General features: G+C 43.0%; 1 protein-coding gene across 1 annotated transcript; it reads right to left on the reverse strand.

Annotated features, from left to right (window-relative positions):
- Positions 1–604: 604 nt before the first annotated feature.
- On the reverse strand, positions 605–27,269 carry C6 (complement C6; the record flags this gene model as incomplete). The annotated part of the gene is made up of 17 exons (XM_082498009.1): positions 605–786; positions 2,711–2,952; positions 4,327–4,420; positions 4,952–5,143; positions 6,141–6,273; positions 6,696–6,807; positions 9,076–9,247; positions 12,176–12,401; positions 13,312–13,478; positions 14,450–14,572; positions 15,290–15,530; positions 19,734–19,934; positions 21,928–22,066; positions 22,921–23,062; positions 23,700–23,844; positions 26,186–26,342; positions 27,112–27,269. The coding sequence occupies 17 exons, from the start codon at positions 27,267–27,269 to the stop codon at positions 605–607; spliced, it is 2,826 nt and encodes a 941-aa protein (XP_082354135.1).
- Between the last annotated feature and the right edge of the window lie 412 nt (positions 27,270–27,681).

Consider the following 27,681-nt stretch of genomic DNA (forward strand, 5'->3'; position numbering starts at 1 on the left):
AGAATACTTCCTCCCTTCAGTTACTCTGATTTAAAATCTCAAGGTTTTGAAGACCTCACTCAATCTTTTTATATTTGTGGTCTTCAGTATTCTGTACTTCTCCCTGAATGCCCAGACAGGTAGCCTCCTTCATGACCCCATTAAGTGTCAGAGAGAATGTGCAGTGATGCTGAAGTCTGCCTGCCTGGATGATACAGCTGGTACTCAGCCAGCGAGATGACCACAGTGCACAGCAGTCACAAGTGAGGAAACAGAGCAACAAATGTCTGAGGAAAGGAAAAGTCTCATCCAGCACCAGGGCAGAGCAGAGGCAATGCTCCCCTTGCTCCCTTCCCACCCACTTCCCTCCCTCCCTCCCTCCCTCTGTACACCCACAGAGTTACCAGCAGTGAGAGCAGTCCCTATACCCCACACCCCAGACACTTTCAGACCAAAAAAAGCCCACTGCCACCCTTCTCCCAAAAATCTGTTGTGAGCTCTATTTTTTTTTTCCCATCCTTTCTTTTTGATCTATTTGTCCTTTCATAACCAGCCAAGTTTTCCCCAGGATGGCTCAGCCTGTGCACCTTGGGATGATCATGGTGGCTGCCAGGACAGCTGATAATTACGCCAGGCAGCTCCCCTGCTCCAGCACCTCCAGTTTGATGCCAGCACACTTCATGGCTGCCAGCATGCAATGACTGACTGTTCTTCTCCTCCCTGTCGACCCCATATGGATGCAGTGAAGGCGTCTGTCTTCTTTGGGACACTGGTAAGGCATCAGGCAGGAGCACTGGGTCTGTTTCTCTGGGAATAAACGTGTTGGAGTTTTAGCTGCAAATGTCATGACTAAAAGCGTATTTCATAGTTTGACAACATTTCAAAGTCCAACAGGGAAAAACACTATTGGAAGTTCATAATAAGTTAGTTACAAAAAGCCTATAGCGCATCCACTAGATGATGGGGTATTAGGAGTAGAGACAAAAGCAGCTTTAAATATCAGATTTTGCAGCAGTGGCCCACAGAGAAGCAGAAATATAGTGTCTAACTATTTTTATCCACTGGCTTTCCCTGATCTTTCTTCTAAACAAAAAGATATTAAGTTGACTTTCTGTTCCCAATTATTCTCGCACACAATGTTGCTGTGAAATGGAGTCTTAAGGTCCATATTGTGTCAGCTCCTATTTCATTAAAGCTCCCTTTATGAATGCTAAGCTACCTGCTGCTGGCCTGTGGTATAGCTCAGTCCTGATGGTTATTTCATTACCCATTTCTATCTAATCAGATTCTGACTCCTTATATTCTTTCCCAGAAATTCCCTAGGCAGGAAACTAAGTTTCTGTGTTCCCTTTCTTAAAACATATGAAAGACGTGTGTTTTCCTCCACTTAGCTGCTTTCACATGGTGTTGCAGCAGTATCTTCTGCCTCTGTGTTGATACCAGCTACTCATTCTCAGGGAAACCAAAGCTTCCATTTCCTAAATGTCTGCACAAAAGAGGACTTCTGTGGCAATAGAGAGGAGGAAAGACCAATTCACACTTCTTGGGCACCACAATTAAAATGTACTTTATGATGTAATGCATTTTTCTCCTCTGTCTCTCATTTTTCCTCACTGAATAGGGCTCCTCTGTTGGCTTTTGGGAGAAAACACTGAGATACCGGCACAGCATCCAGCTTTAAGCCACTTTCACAGTGGGAGCAGCTCTAGGCTCCCTAGGGGTTCTGGAATAAATAAGCCCACTATTTTTTTAGATCACAACCACCTTCCCAAGGGCCCAAGGTGCCTCGAGGCTCCAACCCAGCATGTCCCTCGAGGGGCACACCTGGTCCTGCCCTCTGCCCCACAAGGAACACCACCTCATGCGGTATTTTAGAGCTATATCAAATCCTGTGCTGCAGGAATATTGCATCTTCAAAACGGGGTTTTAGGATTGCTGCACGCTGCTGTTCTTTTATTTATCATAAGCAGACAAGGTGTGATAAGGATCTTATTTGTCTCTGGAAGCAAGTGAAGGAATGAGCGTGGCTGCCACTCAGCCTTTTCCCGGCAAGAGGCTGATGTGCACAGAGCTCGCCAGCACCTCAGACATTTACAGGAAAACCCTCTGCTCTTATCACCAAGTTACACGGTAAATAGCTGAGTTGCACAACAGTGTTTATAAGATAATCCTCTCAGGGATTTCACCACCTTATCTAGTTCACTAAAACTCTTGATAAACACAGTTTTCACAGATGGGTATTTGCAAATTTTACCATTAAAATCTCATTAAGCCTGATGGCCCTAGTCTTGCTTTTTAAATACTATCATTATTTAACTTCACAATTTAATTATATGCTATATATGGGTGTGGCCCAAATTAACTCGTGAAGTACAAACTAGTGGTTACAGAAGCCTCACAGGCAACAGGCGATAACGTGTCCGACTACATTTCTGTGATTAAAGATTCAAATGTTAATTCTCCTGAAAAAGTTCCCTTAATCTCCAAGTTCCTTTTGTGCCTTACTAACGGGAAGAGGCAATGCTACAACACCCGTGCCTAAGGGGAAAGGCACATACCTAAGTGTAACGCTTGGTGGCAGGGACACAGGACTGGCCATAGTCCTCTCAGCATAAATCGCTCAGATAGACCACAATGCCTGTAAATCCCATTCTTGGAGCAGTGAAGGAGTCAGCACATTTTATTTTTAGATGCAAAGGTTTGGATAAATCCCACTGTTCAGAAGTCATACCTGGACACTCCTCCCAGTCATAGCAGGTGTCATAGCCACAGGGCACTTTCTTCAAGCTATCTGCAGAGAGCTTTGCTCTTTCAATAGCCCAGTCTAGGTTGGAATCACCGTGGCAAGGGCCAGCATGCAAGAAATGAAATGACTGCTCTCCGAGGCACATTTCAGCTGAATACTGACAGCTGGGCTTGGTCACATTCTGTTCAGAAACAGCATGTAGCACACAGATGTCTTCTGAGTAGTGGCTGCCCCAAGGGAAAAAGAAAAATTATTTTAGCAGGCTGTGGAACAAGTCTGTGCTTCTAAATGCTCCACCAGCATCGGATGAAACACAGCAAAGCCATGGCCAGGTTGGACATCTGTCTAAAGACCTAAGGCCATCCCAGCTACTGCAGGACCTGAACCTGATACAGCATGGTGCTGTGAGATGAGGAAGCTTTGGTCCTGTCCAACAGATGTGAGGTAAAGGACATGTGCCTGCACAAGAAAATGAGAAGTGCTGTTACCTCCACAAGGCATGGGAAAGCTCCACTGGCCCTAGGGTGGCTTGTCTGAGTTAATGCAGACCTGCAGCTGTGGGTGCAAGACTGCCTCTGAGGCACAGTTATTTGGGGACCACTGGCAGCCAAACCCAGCCATGCTGCTCGTAGTGTCTTTCTGTATTGCTCTTGGCTCCTGACTGGATTCGTTCCCAGCTAGTGCAGGCATTTCCAAGCAGCACCATTTTGTTAAGCTTAGCCATTTCCCAAAGAGAGGGAGCAATACAGCTCACCTTGTTTAGCCTCCTGAGTTAGGCTTGTAGCTTTAGTCAACAAAACGTCTCTAGTTTTCAGATGATTTGGCTTATATACTTTTGCCAATATCTATTACCCTCTGAACAGGCTCTCGTTCTACCCGAGGACTCTCAAAAGAGAGAAGATACCTCGTTATTTGGGCACTGACACGAATGAGATGAATGCCATGCCAAGGGACTTGGCTGTGGTCACACAGGAGCCCCGTGGTGGAATGTGTGTTGATCTCAGCCGTACAACAGCCCAGCTGATAGTCAATCTGTGCTCATCTTTCCTATCTCCAGTCCCACACCACACCTCAACTCTGGCCAGTCATTTACTGAAAAACCTCTAGGACAACCCTCTATTCAGCTGAAGGCTCAATAGTCTGCGCAGTTCATATTATGTAAAGAGACACTAAATCCAAGTCTTACACACTTTTATATGCTCTGAAGACTGAAACATACATTGTATTTTGCAGCAAAAAGGTGAATCTAGAGCACAAGGAGTGTGGCCTATTATAGCAAGGTGATGACAGTGAAAATATAGAAATTGGAAGAATAAAGAGAAGAAAAAGAAGAGTTGGGATCTCTAGTAGCAGATGATAATATACATTAGAAGGATGTGCCTTGGTGTGCCTTTTGGTTAATGTCGTTGTTCATTTGTTTCATATATAAATGGGACTATAATTCGAACACAGAGGCACAGCTGGCTAATATCTGAACAGAGAGTAGTCCTGAAATGCTGTTATCTTTTCTTACTGTCCCTGGTTTGTGTCACAATGGACTCTTGGTCTATCAGTGGAGAAACTTCAACTTTTCTTTTTTCTAGTGAAAGTACTTAACTTACCCACAGTCTTCATTTGGAGACATACAAACACACTGAGATCCAACCTGCTTTTGTCCTGGCTTGCAAACACCTCTAATTTTAGTTTGCACATCATCTGCAGCAAAAGAGTGAGAGTTATTGTAACTAGTAATGAAGTAAACAGAAATATCTCCTGCTGTAAAGCCTAAAATGGCTTTATTTCAGTTTATCCCATATTTCTCTCCAAAAGTTGCTGTGGTTGGGATTCCCCAAATACACAACAGTTTTTGCAAATATTACTGGAAAATCCTGTACAATAAAAGAAGCTGAAGTTTCAATAAAACACACTCTCCCACTGTACTTTCATAAACCCTCATTAAAACAGCTGGGGTTTGTTTTGTTTTGTTTTTAAGAAAACTGTTTCAGTATCTCAGTTTCATAATTAAAGTGTACAGTACATTGCACCCAAAAATTCTGAACTTAATGCAGAAATTTGGGGCTGAAATTCTATGGCACTGTGGTGAGGACATAGTAAAACCAAAATTAATGAATAGTTGCTTTATGTCTTAAAACCAGTCATCTGCCTCCTAGTTCTAGCTAGCTAAGACAAACTGTGCTGTTAATACCAGCAGTATGGAAACAGTAAAGAATCTGCGGGCGTACTAACCTTTTTCACACGTAATTGATCTCAAAATAGGAGGTGTCCAGGACAGGTCTTTCCCACAAGTGTACTTTGTTTGACCCGTGACTATAAACCCAGCTCGGCAGCTCAGTTTCATGGTTTCACCAATGTTGTACTGTTGCTTAAATGGGGAAATCGTGATGCTGTCAGATGTTGGTGGCCTGAGGCATACTGAGGCTGTAATGGACAAGAAAAAAGTATAATTCTTGTTGGGTTTATGGTGCACACATATTTACAGTAAGTCATAATGCTTCATCTGAAGAGCCATAAAGACATGCAGTAACACCGAACATTTGACTGACATTCAAAACTAATAAATATTTAACATAATTAAGTCTAGAATTTTTCAGTGCACTGTCATAGTCTTTAAAAATAATTTTCAATCAATAGCTAATGAATTACAATGTGTTTCTAATGTATGCTAGTATGAGTAATTTAATTTTACAGTTTAAAAATAGTAAGAATTGCATTAACAGCATATTTTAATTTTTCTTTTGTAAATGAAGTTATTAACAAAACAATTTAAATGAATGCCAATAGAAAGCTTGTAAGTGTATTCAGGTAAATTTTTTTGATAAAATGAAGACTAAGTCAATGAAATCACACTGAGTTCTAGAAGACCACCGGAATCTCTCTTGTTAGCAAACCCAGGTCAGTTCTGATCATTAATTGGACTATAAATACTTCAAAGCATTGATTTGTTGTGGGGATTTTCAAGGCAGCCTGGGGGGGCTGGTGGTCATTAGAGTCACATCATCCATTTAATATAAAAAAGGTAGACAAGTTCCTCTAAGAACACTTTCTTCAGCATAACTGTCATCAGCTGAAAGATATCTGTGTAAGTCTGGAAACAAAAGATGAGTCTTTCTGTTAAAGATATTTAAAACTAGACAAGAGAAGGACCTCACAGCATTCACCTGGGGGTTTTCTGAAGCACTGAATATTACAGTATCCTTACAAAGCACATAATAGTAGCACTTCTGAATTGGAAGAGAAATGATGTACTGACTCAGTAGGTTTTTGCCATCTCTACATGAAATGCCTTCTTAAAATGCTACCTTTTCAGATATCATTACAGACTCTTTTTTTAAAACCTGTATTAAAATCTATCTTGTGTCTTTTTTTTTCCACTTCTGTTTTGTTGCTGGGCTAAATTAGTTTTTCCCTCTCTTACGTTGACATTCAACAGGTTGCTGCGTCCAGGTTTGATCTGGCAGACATCGAAGGAATTGATAGCCACTGAGGACATGACCACTGACACAGGCAATTTCAGCTTCTTCCCCCACAGCATACTGGTTCTTTTCATTCTATGAAAAACAAAACCAAAAAGTCCCTCAAAAATCTATGGTAACGAGATGACGTTGTTAAAAGAAACAATGATAAAAACCTGATGATATGATGGAATGAATGTGTGCTTTTCCTAATCTAAAATACGAGTCATCCACTCACCTATATAATTACATGATTGTCCAGCTGCTCTAACTGATGTCATGGTTGCAAAAGAGGGATTCAAGGACAACTGTTTGAAATGGATTTTACCTTGCCCTTGCTTCAGTTGCTGGTAGACTTTAGTGGACTAGAGCCCCACAGCATCCCATGTACACAGCAACACACTCACTAGCACAGTAGCTAGCTTGGGTGTCAGGCACATGTAGCAAAGAAGCTGTAAAACTTCTCAGCTCTGCAATTACTGCACTTTCCTTCTACAACATTCATTTTTCATGCTCACCCTGATAAAACCATTTTCTGGTGGGTCTGGCCTGGAGCATCCAGACTCAGGTTCACCAATCAAGACATCCTCTTCTCTCCTGGCTTCATCATCATTTATACAAGGAGCGCCTCTGAAAAGTAAGTATTTGCTGGTAAGGATGTATCTTAAGCATTGTGTTACCAAATAACAAAGCCATAATGTCAGGAGCTTTGGACAGGAATGCTGTGAGTGTGCCCTGTCCTGTTCCCAACCCCCTTGTCCCCGCTGTCCCTGTCCTCCCCCCAGTGAAAAAACTTTATTCTGTTAAATCAAATATGGTGGACATCGAAAGTTGCAGGTGTTGATAGGAGGGAGATTGTGAGAGCACTAAAAAAGTCATAGATACAGGGCTACAATTTCTATCAAACTAACTCATGAAATATCTCTATGGAGTAAGAAAAATATGCAACAAACAGCATATGGAAAAAGGCTCTAAGGAGTCCACATGATTTAGCTGGGTTTAAAATAGTGTAGCCAAAACCCGCCTGTTGCCGTCAGGCAATGGTTAAAGGAGGGTTGTCTCTGTGAGTGTGGAGCTCTACAGCCTGTGGTGTCTAACTGAGATGAGTAACAAAGAACTGTGGAGCCCATTGCTTTTAACCCTCTCCTATCCACTCCAGAATCTCCTCCATAGTCATTACAGTGGTGATGATGAAAAACCTGCCACAGTTCTTGGTTCCAGTTGAAAAACTGTATCTGTACAAAGCCTTGCTCTCGAAGACCCAAGAAACTGAGCCAGTTTAGGGTTGGAGTTATGATTTTAAGTTGAAACCAAGAAAAACGGGTACATCAGGAATACTTAAAGAGGGAATATGAAAAGCTTGGTAGTTCCAGCAGAATGCTTTCTGAGACTGAGTTCAGACCTAACCATCTAAGTGAAGAGGATGCGATATTAAAAAAATGGAAACTACTAACTTCCATGAATGGAAGCAGATGAGTTCTCCATGGCTTTGGACAAGAAGCCATGCAAAGCAGTGTAAGAGATCATAGAATCATAGAATGGTTTGGGTTGGAAGGGGACATCTGGCACTAGACCAGGCTGCTCAAAGCCTCATCCAGCCTGCTCTAGAATACTTCCAGGGATGGGGTCTCCACAACTTCTCTGGGCAACCTCTTCCAGTGTCGTACCAGTCTCATAGTGAAAAATTTCTTCCTAATATCTAATCTGAACCTACACTCTTCCAGTTTGAAGCCATTACCCCTCATCCTATCACTACATGCCCTTGCAAAAGGTCCCTCTCCAGCCTTCTTGTAGGTGTCCTTCAAATACTGTAAGGCTTCTATAAAGTCTCCCCGAAGTCTTCCCTTCTCCGGGCTAAACAACCCCAACTCCCAGCCTGTCCTCAAAGGAGAGGTGCTCCAGCCCTCTGATCATCTTCGTTGCCCTCCTCTGGACCTGCTCCAACAGGTCCATGTCTTTCCTGTGCTGAGGACCTCAGAGCTGAAGGCAGTACTCCAGGAGGGTTCTCACCAGGACAGAGTAGAGGGGGACAATCACTTCCCCTGATCTGCTGGCCACACTTCTTTTGATGAAGCCCAGGATGTGGTTGGCTTTCTGGGCTCCAAGGGTGCATTGTGGGCTCGTGTTGAGTTTCTACTCAATCAACACCCCCAAGTCCTTCTCCTCAGGGCTGCTCTCAATCCATTCTCTGCCCAGCCTGTATTTGTGCTTGGGATTGGCCTAACCCAGGTGCAGGACCTTGCCCTTGGCCTGGTTGAACTTCATAAGGTTTGCATGGGCCCACGTGTCAGTTCTGTCCAGGTCCCTCTGGATGGCATCCCTTCCTTCCTGTGTGTCAACCACGCCACACAGCTTGGTGTCATGGGCAAACTTGCTGAGGGTGCACTTGATCCTACTGTCTGTGTCACCGACAAAAATGTTGAACATCACTGGTCTCAGTACTGACCCATGAGGAACACCACTCATCACTGATTTCCACTTGGACATTGAGCCATTGACTGCAAACCTTTGAGTGCAGCCATCCAGCCAGTTCCTGGACCACTGAGTGGTCCATCCATCAAATCCGTGTCTCTCCAATTTAGAGACCAGGATGTGATGTGGGACAGTGTCAAACACTGTGCATAAATTCAGGTAGATGATGTCTGTTGCTCCCCTCTTACTCACCAAAGCACACTTTGGTATGTAATTCGTCAGCCATTTTCTAGGAGTAAACAATGAGTAAATCCAAACTTAAAGCAAGTTGTGAAGATTTTCAGACATTTCCTTCTCTCAGTCCCACCACGGAAGTTCAGACAGGAGAGCTGTCCGCTATTTCTCCTTGGTAATCACAAAGCCATTGGAGGGCTCTTTAACTCTGCCCCATGATTATGGAGGTCTTTTGATCTACTGTTTTCTTACCTGTCCATGAATGCAGAGACATAACAGTCCTCCTCTTCTTCCCGTTCACCTTCACAGGGCTTCCCACCGTTCATTGGGGAGGGGTTATTACACTCCCGGGTCCTTCTTGTTTTGAAGGAAGCATCACAAGAACTCCATTCAGACCAGCAACCCCAGCGGCCATCTACAGCAACTGCAAGAATTAAAAGAAATCCTGTCCTTAGGTAGATCTGTACCATACATAGTATTTCTCCTAAGGCCACATACAAGGTGGTAAATTCATAATAGCCATTTCCAAAGTATTTAAAATAGTTACTGTTAAGGGAGTAAATTGTCTCTAGAATGTGAAGTTTTCCGAAGACATAGTCAGCCAAATTCCATCTGCTTCATGAAAACCTAAAATACATCTTCCTTTATAGTTTCATTTGCAAGTAACATTCAAACACAGAAGCAGCTTATTTTCTGCTTCTATTGCACACAGAGATGTTTGAGTTATCATGGTGCTGACAACTTTTTTAGATAGCTCAGTATTTAATGAGTTATTAGATAAATCTGAGCTCTACCACCATGTCTAAACCCCAAACCTACATCCCATGTAAGCTAAATTAAAACACTACTGTCTTTTCTTAAACCCTGGGGTATTTTGTCTGTGCCACCATGAAGCATATGTAAACATTCATTTTTACACACTCTTTCTTTTCTGCACACAATACACTTTCTTAATTTATCTCTATCTGCATATATTGAATTGTTTATTTCAATATATAAATAATAATATAAATTCATGCAATAGTAAGTATAATGCTGTAAGTCTCTTCTGTTTCCCATAGGTGTTACACAAGTGCCAATTAGGAGACAAAAGGAAAACTAGGGAAAATGTGGGCCCGCTTTTGAACGAGACAGGTGCCGTGGTGACAGATGATGCAGAGAAGGTGGAGTTGCTAAATGCATTCTTGGCTTCTGTCTTCACTGTTTGGGCCAGTCCTCAGGAAACCCAGACTTTGCAGGTAACAGAGAAAGTCTGGAGGGAGCAAGACTTTCCTTTGGTTGATGAGGAGCAAGTTAGAGATCAGTTAGATGATAAACTGGATATCCACAAGTCCATGGGGCCTGATGGGATGCACCCTCGAGTGCTGAGGGAGCTGGGGGAAGTCATTGCTGGGCCACTCTCCATCATCTTTGAAAGGTCCTGGAGGACAGGTGAGGTGCCTGAGGACTGGAGGATAGCTAATGTCACTCCAGTCTTCAAAAAGGGCAAGAAGGATGACCCGGGAAACTACAGGCCAGTCAGCCTCACCTCCATCCCTAGAAAGATGATGGAACAGCTTGTGCTGGGTATCATCTCAAAGCACCTGGATGAAAAGAAGGTTATCAGAAGTAGTCAACATGGATTCACTAAGGGGAAGTCATGTCTGACTAATCTGATAGCCTTCTATGAAGAAGTGACTAGATGGGTGGATGAGGGGAGGGCAGTGGATGTTGTCTACCTTGACTTTGGCAAGGCTTTCGACACTGTCTCCCACATCATCCTCACAGGCAAGCTTAGGAAGTGCGGGCTAGATGAATGGACAGTGGGGTGGATTGAGAACTGGCTGACAGATAGAGCTCAGAGGGTTGTGGTTAGTGGTGCAGAGTCTAGTTGGAGGTCAGTAACAAGTGGTGTCTCTCAAGGGTCAGTACTGGGTCCAGTCCTGTTCAATATATTCATCGATGATCTGGATGAAGGGATAGAGTGTACCATCAGCAAGTTTGCTGATGACACTAAACTGGGAGGAGTGGCTGACACGCCAGAAGGCTGTGCTGCTTTACAGCGTGACCTGGACAGGCTGGAGAGTTGAGTGGAGAGGAACCTAATGAAATTCAACAAGGGCAAGTGTAGGGTACTGCACCTGGGGAGGAATAACCCCACTCATCAGTACAGGTTGGGGGCTGACCTCCTGGAGAGCAGCTCTGTGGAAAGGGACCTGGGAGTCCTGGTGGACAACAGGATGACCATGAGCCAGCAATGTGCCCTGGCAGCCAGGAGGGCCAATGGCATCCTGGGGTGCATCAAAAAGAGTGTGGCCAGCAGGTCAAGGGAGGTCATCCTCCCCCTCTACTCTGCCCTGGCGAGGCTGCATCTGGAGTACTTCATCCAGTTCTGGGCTCCCCAGTTCAAGAAAGGCAGGGATCTGCTGGAGAGGGTCCAGCAAAGGGCTGTGAAGATGATTAGGGGATTAGAACATCTTTCATATGAGGAAAGGCTGAGGAACTTGGGTCTCTTTAGTCTAGAGAAAAGAAGAATGAAGGGGGATCTTATTAATGCTTTCAAATACTTAAGGGGAGGATGCCAGAGGGATGGGAGGAGTCTTTTTTCAGTGGTGCCCATTGATAGGACGAGGGGTAATGGGCACAAGCTTGAACATAGGAAGTTCCATCTTAACATGAGGAGGAACTTCTTCACTTTGAGGGTAGTGGAGTACTGGAACAGGCTGCCCAGAGAGGTTGTGGAGTCTCCCACATTGGAGACATTCAAAACCCACCTGGACGCTGTCCTGTGCAACCTGTTGTAGGTGACCCTGCTCTGGCAGGCGGGTTGGACTAGATGATCTCCAGAGGTCCCTTCCAACCCTGACTATTCTGTGATTCTGTGATTCTGTGATTTCATTCAAGAACCTGTTTTCATGAAATTGTTCTTTAAATTCTTCAGCATGATGATTATGCTCCCTCTCCTTAAGACAACTGAGTTTTCCTTTTACATTTTAGTCAACAATTTTTATCTCCATTAGCCATTTAGTCTTAAGCATAATAGGCTATAGTGAAAACTAAGGAATGGGTTTCTTAATTTTTGCATCGGTTATCTTTGATCTCAACTTCATCCTTATTGCTGAACCACTTATTTTCTATTATCTTCATTATGTAGCTAAGGAATCTTTTACCATGTCTTACAGTTCCTTTTAAGCTGTGCCTATTCAGTTTGATTTTTCATTTTTCTTCCTACATTTATTCTTGTACTTTCCAACCATCACCACGTGGTAAAGAAGTGCTATAGATTTAGTGAGGGAAGGTTATGTCAGTTTAATCTTTGACAAATAGATACCAGAAGGACCATGTTTAAATTATGACAGTATCACCCAAATACCTGATTTGTAACCCGGAGCTCGTGTCTCACAGTTTTTGCCGTAGGTGCCAGCCTGGCACAGGCAGAGGCACTCCGTCCCGGAAAGGACAGGCCTGCCGTTGTTGGGGCACGGGGCACACTGGCAAGGGTCAAACCTGCCCACGTATTCTCTCAGGGCTCTCCTCAAGTTGCGACGTTTGGTCACGGCACACGGCACATTCCTCACCAAATCCACGATGGGCGACACCTGGTAGACAGCCATTCGGTAAGCGGTTACCTAGACACAGCGGCGTCCTGCAGGGGGTAGCTGAAGGATTTTAAAGGCACTAGAGCCTACACATGAAGGCATATCTCGCAGGAGTCAGGCTTATTGAAAGTTATGGATGCTTTTAAGGAGCATGACAGTGCTATACATCTACATTACACTGTTTATATTGCTTTTATTTCCCCAATTTAGGGCTTTGTGAGCCAATGGAAAACCAACCAAGTGGGACACCATGTCTAAAAATTCAGGACGTGGGGTTTGCTTACACCCGGTCCCTGCCATGTCAGACATCCCCGCACTGCGTTCGGGATCTCAGCAGCGGGAGAAAGATCACCGTATGCTGCGTGCAGGCAGGGTTTGCTGTTGTTCTCCAGCACTTTGCTGCTGCTGCTGGGCGTCTGCGGTGCCCGCCGGGCAGCTCAGCGCGCTCACAGCAGCGCCGGCACACTGCAGTGAACGAGCAGGACAGACATACCAGCGGACTGCTGGTTTTGTTCGGTTTATCTCTGTGCCATATCCTGCACCATAGGCCTGAGAAAGGAAAGATCCCAGGGAAAAGAAGCGTTCCCAGCATCTCGCACTGCTTTCCTGCACAGTAACTAACCCCTGCCTGTGCCTGAGCTCCTGCTGCTGCCCGAGTAGTTCGCTTGTATTCCTCCCCGTGACTCTCACTGCCCGTGGACAATGCAAACCTGGTGTGGCTTATAAACTGACACAAACAAGAAGTAGTTCTAATAAATGTTTTGTATGTTTATGTTATGGCCATATGCATGTGCATTCATGTCACACCTAGCATTGTCCCAATTTAAAAGACAAAACACCTGCAGAGCTCTGGGAAGAGCTGCTAACTGGTGAGCGCTTTACTATCTCAATGCTCTTCTTGTTCTCTTACCTCAAAGTCAGTCACCACAGGATTGTCCTTTGTTGATTCCAGCCAGTTTGTGAAGACTGTGTGTCCTGGAAAAGCCCCCTTTTTTTCCCAGGCCAGAGCTGCCGCATACTCTGACATGCCACCTTTTACCAGAGAGAATGACCGTTCGGCTGACTCCAAAATGGAACCTGAAAGGGGATTTCATCACTGTATTATCAGACAAAGGCCTCCAAAGACAGCAGATGTAACAACAGAGTTCTAGGAAAAAAGTGAAGAGGTTATAAAAGAATAAATTTAGATTAATTTTTTTAAGATACCCATGGAAGAACAAAGTCTAAACTCAGAAAAACAATCCCTGCTATGACAGGCTGCTGTCATAGTCTTCCAAATGAACATGTCTGGGACCTCAGCCACGGAGATATTCAGAACTACACAAGACACTTGTGGAAAACGCAGGGGATACAGCAGGCTCCTCTAGAAGAACACATTGCAAGGCAGAATCTTTAGTGCCAGCTGTTAGCATCCAAGAAATAGAAATTAATCATAAAATGAGGACAAAAACATAGTGGAGGTGATTAAACCGCTGTTTTTAGTGATGCAGAAGATGACTCTTGCCATTCTTACAGAAAATACACCAACTTTCTGCAGTTTCTGAGACACATTTCTGGCATTGCAAGGGAACTCGTGCACCTAGATGTCTGCTGGACTTGAGGAAGATGGGAGGGGAAGGTCAGAGAGTGTGTTATTGCTGCCCAACTCTCTCAATGAGCCCTGAGCAACCCTTAAAGAAGATCAGGAATTCAGTTATGATCACACATTTCTAGTTGTGCCCATTTCCCTGTTCAGTATGCCTGGCCCTGGACCCAGGAATGTTTGTTGAATCCATGATTGACTGGAAGAGCCAGTGTCACTGGATCCCCAGTGGTGGTGCTGCAGAGCAGAGAAAGAGTGCTCCTACATAATAATTTCTTTTGTAAGTAAGATGATGTTTCCACTGCTTGCTTCAGAGACAATCAGTGAAACACCGGTTCCTCTGACAGTGACGGAAGGGCATCTACAGTTGAACAAAGCCACGAGGTCAACTGGGGCACCTAGCTGAGGGGCATGGTGTCTCTCAGGGTAAGTAGCAGGACATGGACCCTGTTCTCATCACAGTCACCTTCGTGTTTCACAGTCATCCTGTTTGTGGTGCATCTGGTACTGACTTTCTTTTTCTTCCGGAAGAACACACGCTTTGTTGTTTCTGTTCGAACACACTCTCTTGATTCATCCACTGCCAGACCTAGAAATACCACAGAGCAGCAGCTTCATCACTATAACCATGTTATATGACAGCACCATGCCCCCAGGCTCCCACATAGAGGTGAGCCATGGCAGGTCCCCCAGGTCCTCACCCACCACTGGAGACTTCAGTGATGCAGACACCTATTTCTCCATGTACAAACAGCATTGCACTGAGTCATGCTTACCATCCCTTTTAGTTACCCTCCCATACCCATGCAAGTTACAGCAGTGGCATTAAGGATCACAGCTTTTAACCTTAGATTTCCACTTTTGTGGTATTGTCTTTTCATTTTGACAGAATGGCAGTCAGGGGAATATTTTTGGAGTAATTTCTAATCAATACCAACAACTTTCTTTAATGACTGTATCCCCAAAAGTACCACTTAGACCTCTCAGACCTCAGTCCCACACTGAAGTATGCTGGAACACCTTTTTCTGGTGGCACCTGGTCTTGATCTCATGGACTTAAGAGGTTTGCCTGAACACAATGGTGTTTACCAAGTAAGGAACCTCTTGAACTTTTCAAATTAAGATAGTGTAGAGCAAAAATTTCTTCTTGCTCTATATCTAGGCAGTGTGAGTAATTCATGAGTCTATGCAGGTTTAAAGGATTTTTTTGCTGTTGGAGAATGTACTATGTGGTCTAAGACCTAAAAATAGAAATAAGAAAAGCTGGTAAAAAACCCATGGTATTCTCTTGTTAAAGATTACATACCGGAGTTCTTCAATTCCTCAGAGCTGTACTGATAAAGAATGTCATAGGAACCGCCCATCTTCCCAGAGGCGTAATAATGAGTACCAAAGTCATCAAATATCCTGCTGTACAAAGCGTAGTTGTACTCCAGGGGCAGGTGGTTAAGTGCTTTTAGGAAGACGTCTGAGAGCTGCAGATCTGACTGTTTCATTGTGAAGTTTGCAACAGAAATGACTTTATGGACTCTAATAAAGTTGGAATTCTAGAAACAAGAAAAGGGGAGTCTTAGCATCTTCGTAGGTAGTTAACTGCAGAAAGTAGAGGAACCAAAAGTATGTCATGAGATACATTGCAAGAACTAAATTATCCTGTGTATCATGCTGCTTTAACCATGAAGAAACTAGCCCTGGAGTTTTCAAGACCTGTTGAGGTTCTTGAGGATAATGCTTATTACTCTTTTACATTGTGGAAGTATATAGCATTCCAATAAAAATTAGGAATCCCCGAGCACCTACTGAGCAGAAAGCAAAAGGATTCCTGCCATAAAAAATACAGCAGCAATTGATAAGGCAACCAAAACTTTCAGAGGAAAGACTTCAGCTTATAAGCATGCATGAGTCATTTGCAACTAATCTGGTAAGTAGGTATTTTGGATACTAACTCATTGCTATGAAGTTTCACAATTTATCAGTCTAAAACTTAAACACAGGGATAAAGATCTCATTGAGTTCAAGAATCAGGCTGTTAATGTGAGAGGAAAAAAAAAAAAAAAAAAAAAGAGAAAGTCCAAAAACTGGAAAATGCCTTATATTTAGAAAAACATTATGTTTTTGAAACAGCTAATTCATATACATTTGCATTGCTAGAGGCTGTTTATGCGGGCGTTTAACTAAATAGAAAGGAGAGGAGTAGAAAATACTCAAAGAAGGGATTTGTAAAGTGACAAGGGGAACTGATGGCACAAGGCCGAAGCAAAGAGATCAAGAGCAAGAGGAGGGGCAGGAAACTGAAGCAAACAACCAGCCAGCGGATAGAAAGGGTTCGTTACAAAACAAGTTGTTACTGATTTATACATGGGTTCTTCTGCTGAATTTTCCTGCTGGTAGGTTGGCTCTAATCCACTTCTGTCTCCAAGGTCACCTGGTTTCAAAGACACAAGGATGCATCTAGACAGGGAGTTCTCCCAGCCAGGACCTAGCAACATAACGCATGAGCTGGACTTCAGCTCTCTGTTCTGCACAGCACCGCTCATTTCAGTGCTCTCATCTGCACAGTGGAAAATCAGCTGAGGATACTCAGTTTTCTGCTGCAGTGAGAATAAGAATGGAAGAAATAGGGTAGGTACCAATTCCCAGTTTACATTCAGCTCCTAAACTACCCTGTAGTAACATTATTTTTAGGATTTTCAGGTGGTTTAGGTTCTGACCCTCAATTTTCATTTGTGCCAGCTAACATTTCAGTCATGACACACAAAATTGTGGGCCATATTGGGAAATACTGATTCTAAAACCTTAGTTGGTTTCAGCATACACTTGCATGGTAAATATGAATTTCTGCTTGACATGCATCTTGCATTTGCATTTTCTGCTAGTAAAAGCCTCTTAAGTGCTTTTATTACTAACAATTTGCCTTGCAGTTGTCAAACCCAGTGATTTCTATGTTAAATCCATGAAGCATGCGCAACGTTGGAAACCCTCACTCATAGAACAATCCCAGGAAACTGGATTCCAAAGTGCCCAGTCATTTCTGGGCACATGTTTAATCATAGTGGTAAACCCTGGTGCCTGTTGCAAACTTGACCCATGAGTACCAGGTATTAATACAAAATGTTAGTAGATCAGGGATGATTATTCCCAAAGAAAGCCTGGTCTAAATCAAGTGTGAGTACACAAGTTCAGCTTTATTATACAAACTACTTCTTTGACAAAAAGCTGTCAAACACAAGCTGTGCTGATGTTGAAACCAGTAGTTTTAATTGGAAATTTTCTAACAAACCAGAGTTTCACCCGGACATGCTGATTAAGTAATCTTTCATCCCAAATATCACAAGCAGAGTTGCTGCAGAATCATGTCTGTCCTTGCCTGACATCTCCAGGGATGAGGATGGTCTCCTATCTTTGAGCGCTCTGTTTCTAAATTGTAGTTCAGGCACTCAATTAACTCTGCCAAAAATACTAGGAACATGGACGAAGGGAATGGGCACAAATTTGGATACAAAAGCCTTCAGAAGTCCTTTGATGTCACAGCATGGGAATTAAGTGATAAAGAAGTGAAGAAAACAGCATATAAAAATAACAACATGGAGCAGGATGGGCAAGATCAGTAAAGCAGTTTATAATGAAATGTGTTACACAACATTCCAGTCCTTTAAGAATCTTTCCTTATATTTAGTACAGAGAAAAGTGAGAGGTGGTCACCTGGGGTCCCTCTACACTCTACTATGGCAATATTCAGATGTTTATGTAGAAACCCACCCAATTTCTCTTCATCAATACAAAAGGAGGGTGATTAACTGAGTTGCAGATCCCTGGGAAACTGCTGTTGCCTATGGATAAGATGAATCCCACCCTAGATGGTTACCATGATGCAAGCAGAAGCCATCAGGGAGGTCATGAGGATGATCTTTAAGGACGATTTCCACAGAGCGCAACAGCTGTTGATCCCCAGGTGTAAGAAATCAGGAAAGGAAGACAAGAGACGAGCATGGCTGAGTCAAGACTTGTCAGTTAAACTACTTGGCAAGACGGAAATGCACAGGCAGTGGAAGCAGGGACAGGTATCCTGGGAAGAGTACAGGGCTGCTGCCCGGTTGTGTAGGGATGGGGTCAGGAAGGCCAGGGCAGAGCGGGAGCTGAACTTGGCAAGGAATGCAAAGATTAATAAGAAGGGCTTAAAATAGGCTTCTGTTGGCATGTGAGCCAGAAAAACAAGGTCAAAGGAAGCGAACCCCTCCCTGGTGAACACAACTGGCAAACTGGTAACAATGGGTTACCATTGTTACACCTCAAGGCTGAGGTGTTCAACAAATTTTTTGCCTCAGTCTTCACTGGCTATCTCTCTTCCCACACCTCTCCAGTGGACAGACTGCAAGGAAGGGAGTGGCGGAGCAAAGTCCCTCCCACTGTAGGAGAAGATCAGGTTCGTGACCACCTGAGGAACCTGAACATACTGAAGTCTATGGGACCTGATGAGATGCATCCCAGAGTCCTTGAGGGAATTGGCTGATGTAGTTGCCAAGACACTCTCCATGAGATTTGAAAAGTCATGGCAGTCAGGTGAAGTCCCCAGTAGCCAGGAAAAGGGAAACATTATACCCATTTTTAAAAAGGGTAGAAAGGAGGACCCTGGGAACAACGGGCCTGTCAGCCTCACCTCTATGCCTGGGAAGATCATGGAACAGATCCTCCTAGAAGCTATGGGAAAGCACACGGAGGACAGGGAGGTAATCTGAGAGACAGCCAGCATGGTTTCACCATGGGCAAGTCCTGCCTGACCAACCTAGTGGCCTTCTATGATGAAGTGACAACATCAGTGGACAAGGGAAGAACTGTGGATGTCAACTATCTGGACTTCTGTGAGGCCTTTGACACGGTCCTCCACTTAACCATTAGGACAAGTTAGCAAGGCCTGCAGCAAACATGCATCGCAGGAAATTTTAATATTAAGACTGACATTTTTGTAAAAGATTCATTCTAATTGTAGTAGAACTCCTGGGTTTCAACAGGCCTTAGTTTTGGTCAGTCCTATGGCCTTTTCCATGCAGAAGTGCAAACAATACCCCACCCTCTACTGCCATTAAACTATAAAAGTACATAATCTTATATTCCACAGTATTCATCTGCATTAATGGTGCAGAATTTTACGGGAAAAAGATTTTCCATTCTCAGAAACATTTCTGTGGATGTGTTATTTCTAAGCTTTACTTTATGACCAAGTGCACCTTGGAAACCATGAGACACCAATACGCAAGTTAGTTACCAAATCAAAAACTAATGTAGATTGATTCCCAGTATGTGCATATGTATAACATTCCTGAGTGCACTTCATTTGTTTTGGTTTTTTTAGAGTGCTTTGCTACTGTTGCTACATGGCATTCTGTCTTCTTAATCTATAACTAGGACAGGGAAAGAGGTGGTTTACCTGATCTGATAATCTCAAATTTATGCCAAATCTATCCTTTTTAAAGTGGAATAAGCCTATGATTTCTGTACTAAAAACAGAAAAACATGTTGCATTACAGAAGGTATGTAACAACCAGGAACATCCTGTAGTACCGGAAGAGGAACTTTTTAATGCATAATGCTAGTCTTTTGTTCGTTGTTTTCTGTTTGGGTTTTGGTTTGGGGTTTTTTTTTAAGCATAATGCCAATGCCTTCATAAGGAAAGTAGCCTTTGGTAGTTCAGTTCTGAAATGAGCAGACAGAAATGGAATCAAAGAAAGGAATTGGAGGTAAGATTGAATTACCTTTTCATACGAGGCTTCAATGGCTTTCTTGAAGGAGGAAGATGATGTGACTTTAACCCGTGTCTTTCTTGAGAATAAAAATGGGATACCAGAAGATCTTTTACCACCATGAGTGGAGGAACTACTTCCATGAGCACTATCACTCAGGGGAGTTAAATCATTGTAGAAGTCCGATGTTACATCATCCTCTTCATCTATTACCTGGAGATTCAGTAAAGCAAAATGCATTTGCCCAAATAATAACTTGGAATAAAAACCTATTAAGCAATGAATTCTTGATTTTTTTATGGAAGAAACATGCCTGATTATTTAAGACATGGCAGTAAACTAAGAAACTGTTCTTAACACAAAAGATGAGGCTGAGAAAGGTTAATAGGTGAGATGAATAAAAGAAGTAGCCTTAGTAATAGGCATTTAAACAAGGATGGGCGGGGGGGAGCATATAACCTTTCTTCTGAAATTCCACACCCTCATGCCCCAAATCTTAGGAATAGTTTTCAACAAGCGTTTTAACACACTTTTCAAAGACTCTTAGACCTTCATGTTATGTCCACACTCTGACTAAGTCCCAGTCCCATGGCTTCTATATTGTACAAGGCAAAGAGCCTGATTTTTTCTGTCCTTTCTTCTTAATTCCCAGCTAAAGGAATGAAAAAGTTTCCAGAGGAGAGTCTTAGAGTATACTTGCAGTGTTAGCACACATGCTGCATGACCGTCTAAGTGTAGGTGGAGAGGAACCAGGAGCAAACCTGCTTGATCAAGCTGGTAAATCTCAGTTGTGGTGTCATGCAATGCACCAAGACAACTTTGGCATCAGTTCAGAAATTACTCATTTCCCAAAACTCAGAAAAATCCCTGTGGGTGTTTGAAAGATTCAATTTTTCCCTCCTCTAGACTTGTTTAATTAATAGGGCTAGTTAAGGACCTTGGGGGTGAGGTGTTCCTTTGCTCCAATCCACTTCCATTCTCCAAGAAGTCATATGCTTTTGCATGAAAACACACTGGAGTTCTAAGAAGAAAGCATGATCCAGTGACCCTTCTATGCCAAAGGCTACTCTACATGTTAAAAGGTATGGATGCACTCTCAAAGGTGAGATTCACAAACCCTTAACAGTTCTAGAAATGGACATCTGTAACTTAATAAACCACACAGCTTTAAAGAGACCTAGGATAACAAAAACTGTTTTTTCCCACTGAATATTTTTGCACAGAGTAATTTTTCACCATTATTGACAAAGCCTACGTGTCATGCCCAATCCAATTGCAGTTTCCCCGGAACATGTTAGGGTGTCCTTTGTTCAGTTGCTCCTGTTAAAGTAATACTAAAAACTCACAGCACTTGTGGCACAAATCAGCAGTTCAGATTTCACCTATTAGTTGAGCTTTTTCCATGTCCTGCATTCCTTTCTTCCCCATGCAGTATCTGTTGGCTTCAGGCAGGGCCTGCCGGTATGTGCACAGCCACCTGTTGTGCCCTAACCATGGTATTCAAAGTATTTTCTAAATACCAGAGTCTAAAAGTCTAAAATATCAGGTCTAAAAAAAATATCAGTGATACCCAGATTTTTCATAAGATGCAAGACAGGCTGATTTTGTCCTCGGTCTGTTCTGCAAGACTCCTTCCCAGACTGTATACTTCTTGTTCTCCTGCATCCCACGCTCGGTGTCTGCCTCCTGTCCTTGCAGGTCTTTGGAGAGGCTGGGCAGGGAACAGACAGGGCAACGGGGCTGAAACTGGACAGGGAGGAACTGTGTCCCCAGGCTGCAGGTGACTAGAAGGAAGCTGCAGTTAGGACAGCATTGGCACTGCAAGGATACAGCAGTCATGCCAAAATGAGCCTTGGACCCAAACAAGCCTCTAGCCAGATTACGTCAGGGTTAGGAGCAAGGCCCTTGGTACCAAGTCAGAACAAAGACGTGGCCACAGCCATGAGGAAGCAGAAGAGAAGCCCGAATTAGTCATGTTGACTCTGGTATATAATGCGATGAATAAACACAGATCTGAAAGGTGTGAGCAGTGCCACCCGACTGCTCGATTTATCCCGTCTCCACACATCACCCGAAGCACCTTCAGGCTTTACCAGGTTGAGAAATCTTGTCCTCAAACACACATTACCCCCTAAGACTTGAGCACACTAATTGGATTGTGATTGTGGCAACAGTTTTTCAGCTAGGAGTTGCTGCTTGAGAATACCTGAAAGCTGACAGCCTCCAGGTTAGCAGGAACACGATACCATTTCCTTGTCTCGTTGCGCTTCACCGTTGTGCACTGTCCTCCGTTGAATGAGTTGCCAAGGACTTCCCCTCGGCTCTCTCCTGCCAGAATGTGAAATCTAACAAAAAAAAAAAAAGTCTTTTCAGAGATTAAACAATCCCAGAAAGACATACAGGCTTGAAACATTTACTGTTGTATAGCTGCACTGGAGATTTTGTAGGTTTGAATGAAACAGTACGAGCAACTGGGTTATACTACTGCTTTGAAAGAAGTCACTCCACAAGAAATTCTCATTCACATGGAATTCACCTGAATAACGCTGTAGTAGCAATCCTATTTCCTACTTTCCAGCAGTGCCTAACCCGCTAGGTAATCCCAACGTTAGCATGAAACAGTCACTCTAAAGCAGAAAAAAACCTAAAAATGGCCTAGAAAAATGAACAAGCAGTTCTCCATTTCTGCCACAAGCGATGTTACCAGAGTGCACTGAGTTCAAAATTCAATTAAAAAATGCAAGACTACCTGGAAGCAGCAGCCCATGTTTAGGTTTTACACTGCTTAATTTAGTAGCCTGGAGGAGGTGATGGTTGGTATCGTGTGACAATTGTGGACATAGACAAACAGACACCTGTAGAAGAACACCCTCAAAATTTCTGAAGCACTTGGCATAACCGAGCTGGAAGTTGGCAGTATGTGATGTCTGGTTGCTGTGTGGCAGGAAGGTCACTCAGACAGCAGGGCTCCCTGACAGCTCTTTATGTGCTGCACCAGTAGTGCAGAACTGGACTGGTGGACACAGTGGACAAGTCCTAGCCTGATGGTTGGTTGCATTTTTATAATTTCTGGTTAATTTTAATTTAAGAGATTATGTGTTTTAATGGGATAACATCCAATTAGCATGTAAGGGTATCTTTATGTCAATTAGTGAGATAACAATCTCAAGTTTATGAAAAATAAGCAAATCTGGCTTACCCACTGCCCATTAACTGCACACCTGGGATGCTGTCATACTTCCTATTACACACGGTCTTTTTCCTCCCACAATTTCTTTCATCAGAGTTGTCCCCACAGTCGTTTTCTCCATTACATTCCAATTTCTTTGCGATACAGCGACCTGCACCAGAGAAACAGCATCAGCAAGAAACTTTATGCAAATACTCATCATGTCTTAATGCAGAGAAGGGCAGTCTGTCTTTTTCCCTCGTAAAGGTGTGAACTTGCTCTAGGAATTAACAACGAGGCAGTATACATAATGCCTGGATTATTTCCATAAGAAATGGCTGTTTCTGTTCAGCCCGTTTTGCCTTGCTTTGGAGCTGCTAAGGATTAATTCAAGGCTTAGAAAAACACATGTGAATAAAGTTATTTTGAGGCTACTCAGGTATATTTAAATTGAAGCAAAGAAGAAATACTCACAAATTTAATAAAAATAGTCCAAGTTTATGTTCAGACAAACTCTACGGGTATGTTTGTACATTTGTGCAAAGAAATATTATTGGAACAGTGGTACTGTCTAGCTATTATGGTCATACTGACATCCCAGGCTAGAGATTGCACTTGAATTACTTTTAGTTACAGAAGAAACTGTCAACATAATGAAATCATTGAGAAGACTTATCCCTCTGCTCCCTTTCCCAGGAATTTGTGTGTGGAATATACAAGATCTGCATCACCTGGACCTTTTTTGTCTCAGTGTCTAACCTTTTGACTATCTAATAATGCGGCAGCTATGCAATGAAGAATGTCATTACCACTTTCACACTGAAATTTATTCTTGCAATCAACTTCCACTATGTTGCAGAGCTTAGCTGGGAAGCATGGGCGGGAATCCACCAGCGGCTCGGTACAGGCCTGACCCCCAAACTGGGATGGTCGCAGGAGCGTCCGGACACGAAACTGAAAGGCAGAAGAAATACAACCAGGGTGGTATGTGTGAGCTGATTTTGTAGCTAAGTGCCCCCCCAGGCAGACCCACATGCCTCAGTTCTGTGAAGCTTTATCAAAACTAGAGCCCTGAAGGAAATAATCAGCTATTTTTGTCCTTACATACTACCACACCATCATCGCAGGTAAGGCGGGCAGGGAACTGCAATCCAAGAGTCTCAGTAGCCCTGATGGAGCATACATGATTAAACACTTGACAGCCTGGGCTACATCACTGGAGGAATCAAAAGTTCATTCCCTGTATCTTCAGTTTTAAAGGTACAGGAAATAGTGTGTGAACAGGTTTACAAAATTATTTCCTGTTCTTTATGACCTCTGTTGAAATAGAAATATTCTGATGGTGGTATGTATCCCACCCCCAAACCAGCTGTCTTAGATCCTGCATATGGGGACTCTTGTCTGAGCAACACTGGATGGCTGGGGAGGACAAAAATGGTTTTCCTCAAAGTTTCTGTTTCTAAAGAAATTCTGGGAGAAAAATCTGGAGCTCACTGGGTTTTCTTTCCCCAAGTCAGTACCCTCCGTGCAGAATAACAAAGCTGAAGGCCGTTAGACGAATCACTTCAGATAAGTTTTCCACTCCACTTGAAAAGACTGCTGGTGAAACGTGTCTGCATGTGATTGAACAGTTCCTCCTCTAAGAATTTTTCTCCACTGGAAAAGCACAGTTCCTTGCTGACTTCTGTTACTTCCCTCCCTGCAGACAGATCCTGGAGTCACACAATGCAGGAAGACATCTACTAAAAGTCAGTAACCGAGTGATTATTGAAGGGAGAGACTGGGGAGCAGCACCAGACCATCTGAGAGATTTTGAGCTCCAGATAACTCTTCCTTGTACTGCACTTGGGATGCATAACATTCATGTTATTTGTGTGAGCTTCCACCTCTTCATCCCTCCCCCTCACTGGAGCTTGCTCACACCAGTCTTCACACTTAACTTGGAAGTCATGTCCTCCATTCTGATGGTTGTTTATATTTATAAAGGTCACAAGCAGTGATCTTTATAGCTTGGAGGAGAAAACGGATGACAGTCCACAAAAGCACCTTTCTGCTTGAAGCAGCAAATTGTTGCATCAATATTTAAAGTTAATAAAAATGAACAACGGTTCTATATATTGATGCGTAGGTAAGAAACTCAGCCATTTAAGAGAATATTGATTACAAAAAAAATCACTTCAGTTGAGAGCAACACCTCCTTTCAACTCTTGCAGCTTGTTTTCTGTCTCCCACTCTATCAGTGTTTCTCCCTGCTCTGCTCTTATACTCTCCATCCCAGTTTCTGGATGGAGACACCACAGGGTGGCACATCTCACACCTAAAACAGCATTTTCATGTCCTCCTCATCCTGCATGAGCATCAGAAAGTTATAGAGGTATGTAAAGATATAATATCTGATGGGTTTTTCAAGATTGCATTTAGGTATGGATTTCTGAAACTGAGCAGGACATTCAGAGAGCTGGAGGATGTGTCTGCACAGAAACTCAGAGCTGCTATCATGGTCAGCCTCAAAGCTTAGACCCACCAGCCACATAACTACCCCAAACAATCTGCAGTCCACTCCTCTCCACTCCCTACAACCTTACATTTGCCAGGGCTTGGTTTCTTTAGGTCAAATCCACTTGAATCTGACTTTTCACCTCTTCCCTCTCTGCCATCTCACCTTTAAGTCTACCATCAGTCAACAGACAGAAGCCCAAGAGGAAAAAACACCATCCTGGGGCTTTGTTCCACAGACATTAAACAGATCCACCCGGTTTATGTGTAGGCTATAAAGTTTGGGGAAATGGTGCTCTGGATTTCTTAACAGCAGCCTCAAACTGATCCTGACCATCAGTGTAAGATGTAGCCTGAGCATTTCTAGCAAGTGCTGGTTAGGATTTGCCCGTTAACTCTTTTTAACAGATGATTTGAGCCTATTTGCCTTGTCTTTAGAACATATAGAATGCCATGGATAAGCTAAAGATTTCATGACCGTCTGCTGCTGAAACAGATACACAAACGCTACAGCTTGATTTACCCTTTGTGTGGAAAACTCATCTTTAATTGTGACAGTGGAACTTTTGAAGGAAGTTCTCATAAATGGATTTATGCTAGTAAATCACCCCTTTCTATTTCGATCTGCTTATTTTAACTTGTTCTCTTAATCTTCTACTGTTATAATTCATAACCAATTTCCCTTGTTAACCTAAACTCATTTTGCAGATCAGTTGCCATAAAGTTGAATGTCTGAAACAAGAAGACCTCTTAAGCATAATTTCTTGCATTTAATCCATATAATACATTTTCTACCTACTTGTTTTTTAATGCATGGGTCACATTCTGACCAAGGGCCAAAGTCTCCAAGCTGACAGTTGATAGGACACGTTTGCTGGTTACATGCACGAGATTCCTGTTTTGTGCATAGCTGGTCACAGAAGTTTTGGCTATAATATTCATCCATTCTTATTTGCCTAAAAAATTGTAACAAGTTATGCCAGGAAGGAATCATAGATGTAGGAAGGAATCACAGATCGTAGATGTTCTCTGCCTGTGGGTGAAGGCTGATAAAGAAAATTATTTGAGCCCAAAGAAAAAACTTAAGAGATAATGGGTAGTTGTGGAATGTTGATTAAAAGAAAAATCCTTAAGTTTACAGAGCAATTTCTTTTGATTCATGTCACTTCAAATGTCCCAGAGAATAGCTAGAGAAAGAGACAGGAGGAAAAGAGGGGATTTCTCACAAGTTTAGAGTATACTACTGAATTGCATCTAATTTCATGCTGCTGAATCTTTATTTGACCTTAACTGCTGTCATAAAATTAATCATACAAGGAGGAACTTTCTGTAGGCTTACGGCGCTGGAGCTCACCCCTCCCATGGCATTGCTCTGGACTGGGCAGAGCTCCTGCAGCAGGACACTGAGCGCTGCCACCATGTGCTCACAGGAGCTGGTTGCTCAATGCGCATTGCTGGCAAGGCCATCGTAGGACCTGGCTGTTCTCACTAGATGTGTTGGCAGATAAAGGTTTGTTTGGAGGCGCCGCAGTGCTCTATAGTTTTGTAATTTTTCAGTCTTGCAATTAGAATATAACCTATTCATCTGATAAATACTTGGATATGACAATTTTTCTCAGCATGCCATGGAAGTCGGAGCGTCAGACACAGGTCCCCCGCCCTAGAAGTTGTATTTTCTCAGGGAATAAATAGAAACACAGAAGTAGTGAGATATTTTGGCCCTACCTGTGCCTGGTCTGTGTGCCGTAATTGCAGGTTTGTGAACAGGCAGACCACGACCCCCATGGGTAATGTTCACAGTAGCACCCCTGGCTGCTCCCAATCGCCAGGCTCAGCAGGATCAGGTGTGTTAACATAGTCTTGTCCATAGTGAAGGTGCCCATCTACAGCACATGGACAGGTAACAAAAGGTCAAGAAGCTATCACGTACAGTTGTGGCTGTATCCTTAGACAGACTTCTCTTCTAATTTTTAGTCTATAAATCTGCTTCACAATACAAAGTTGCTAAGCAGTGTACCTGGAAAAAGGCATGATATACGTTCATCAGTAATTTAGTTAATACTGTAAGGACCAGCAGTCACAGTGGCTTTTTTGCCTACTTATTTATCAGGAGTACGAATCATGACTGTGCATTATTCCTATTTAATAAGTTGCTTATAAATAATTTTGCGCATGACAAATAAAGAACTGCTATTGCTCTTCATTGCTTAGAGGTATTCTCAAAAATGTGCTTCAGGAATAAGAATAAAAACATGAGACAGCTCTTCATATAAAACATGTAAAACAACAAACAAG

The sequence above is a fragment of the Vanellus vanellus genome, assembly GCF_965231255.1.
Source record: "Vanellus vanellus genome assembly, chromosome: Z".
NCBI classification, from domain to species: domain Eukaryota; kingdom Metazoa; phylum Chordata; class Aves; order Charadriiformes; family Charadriidae; genus Vanellus; species Vanellus vanellus.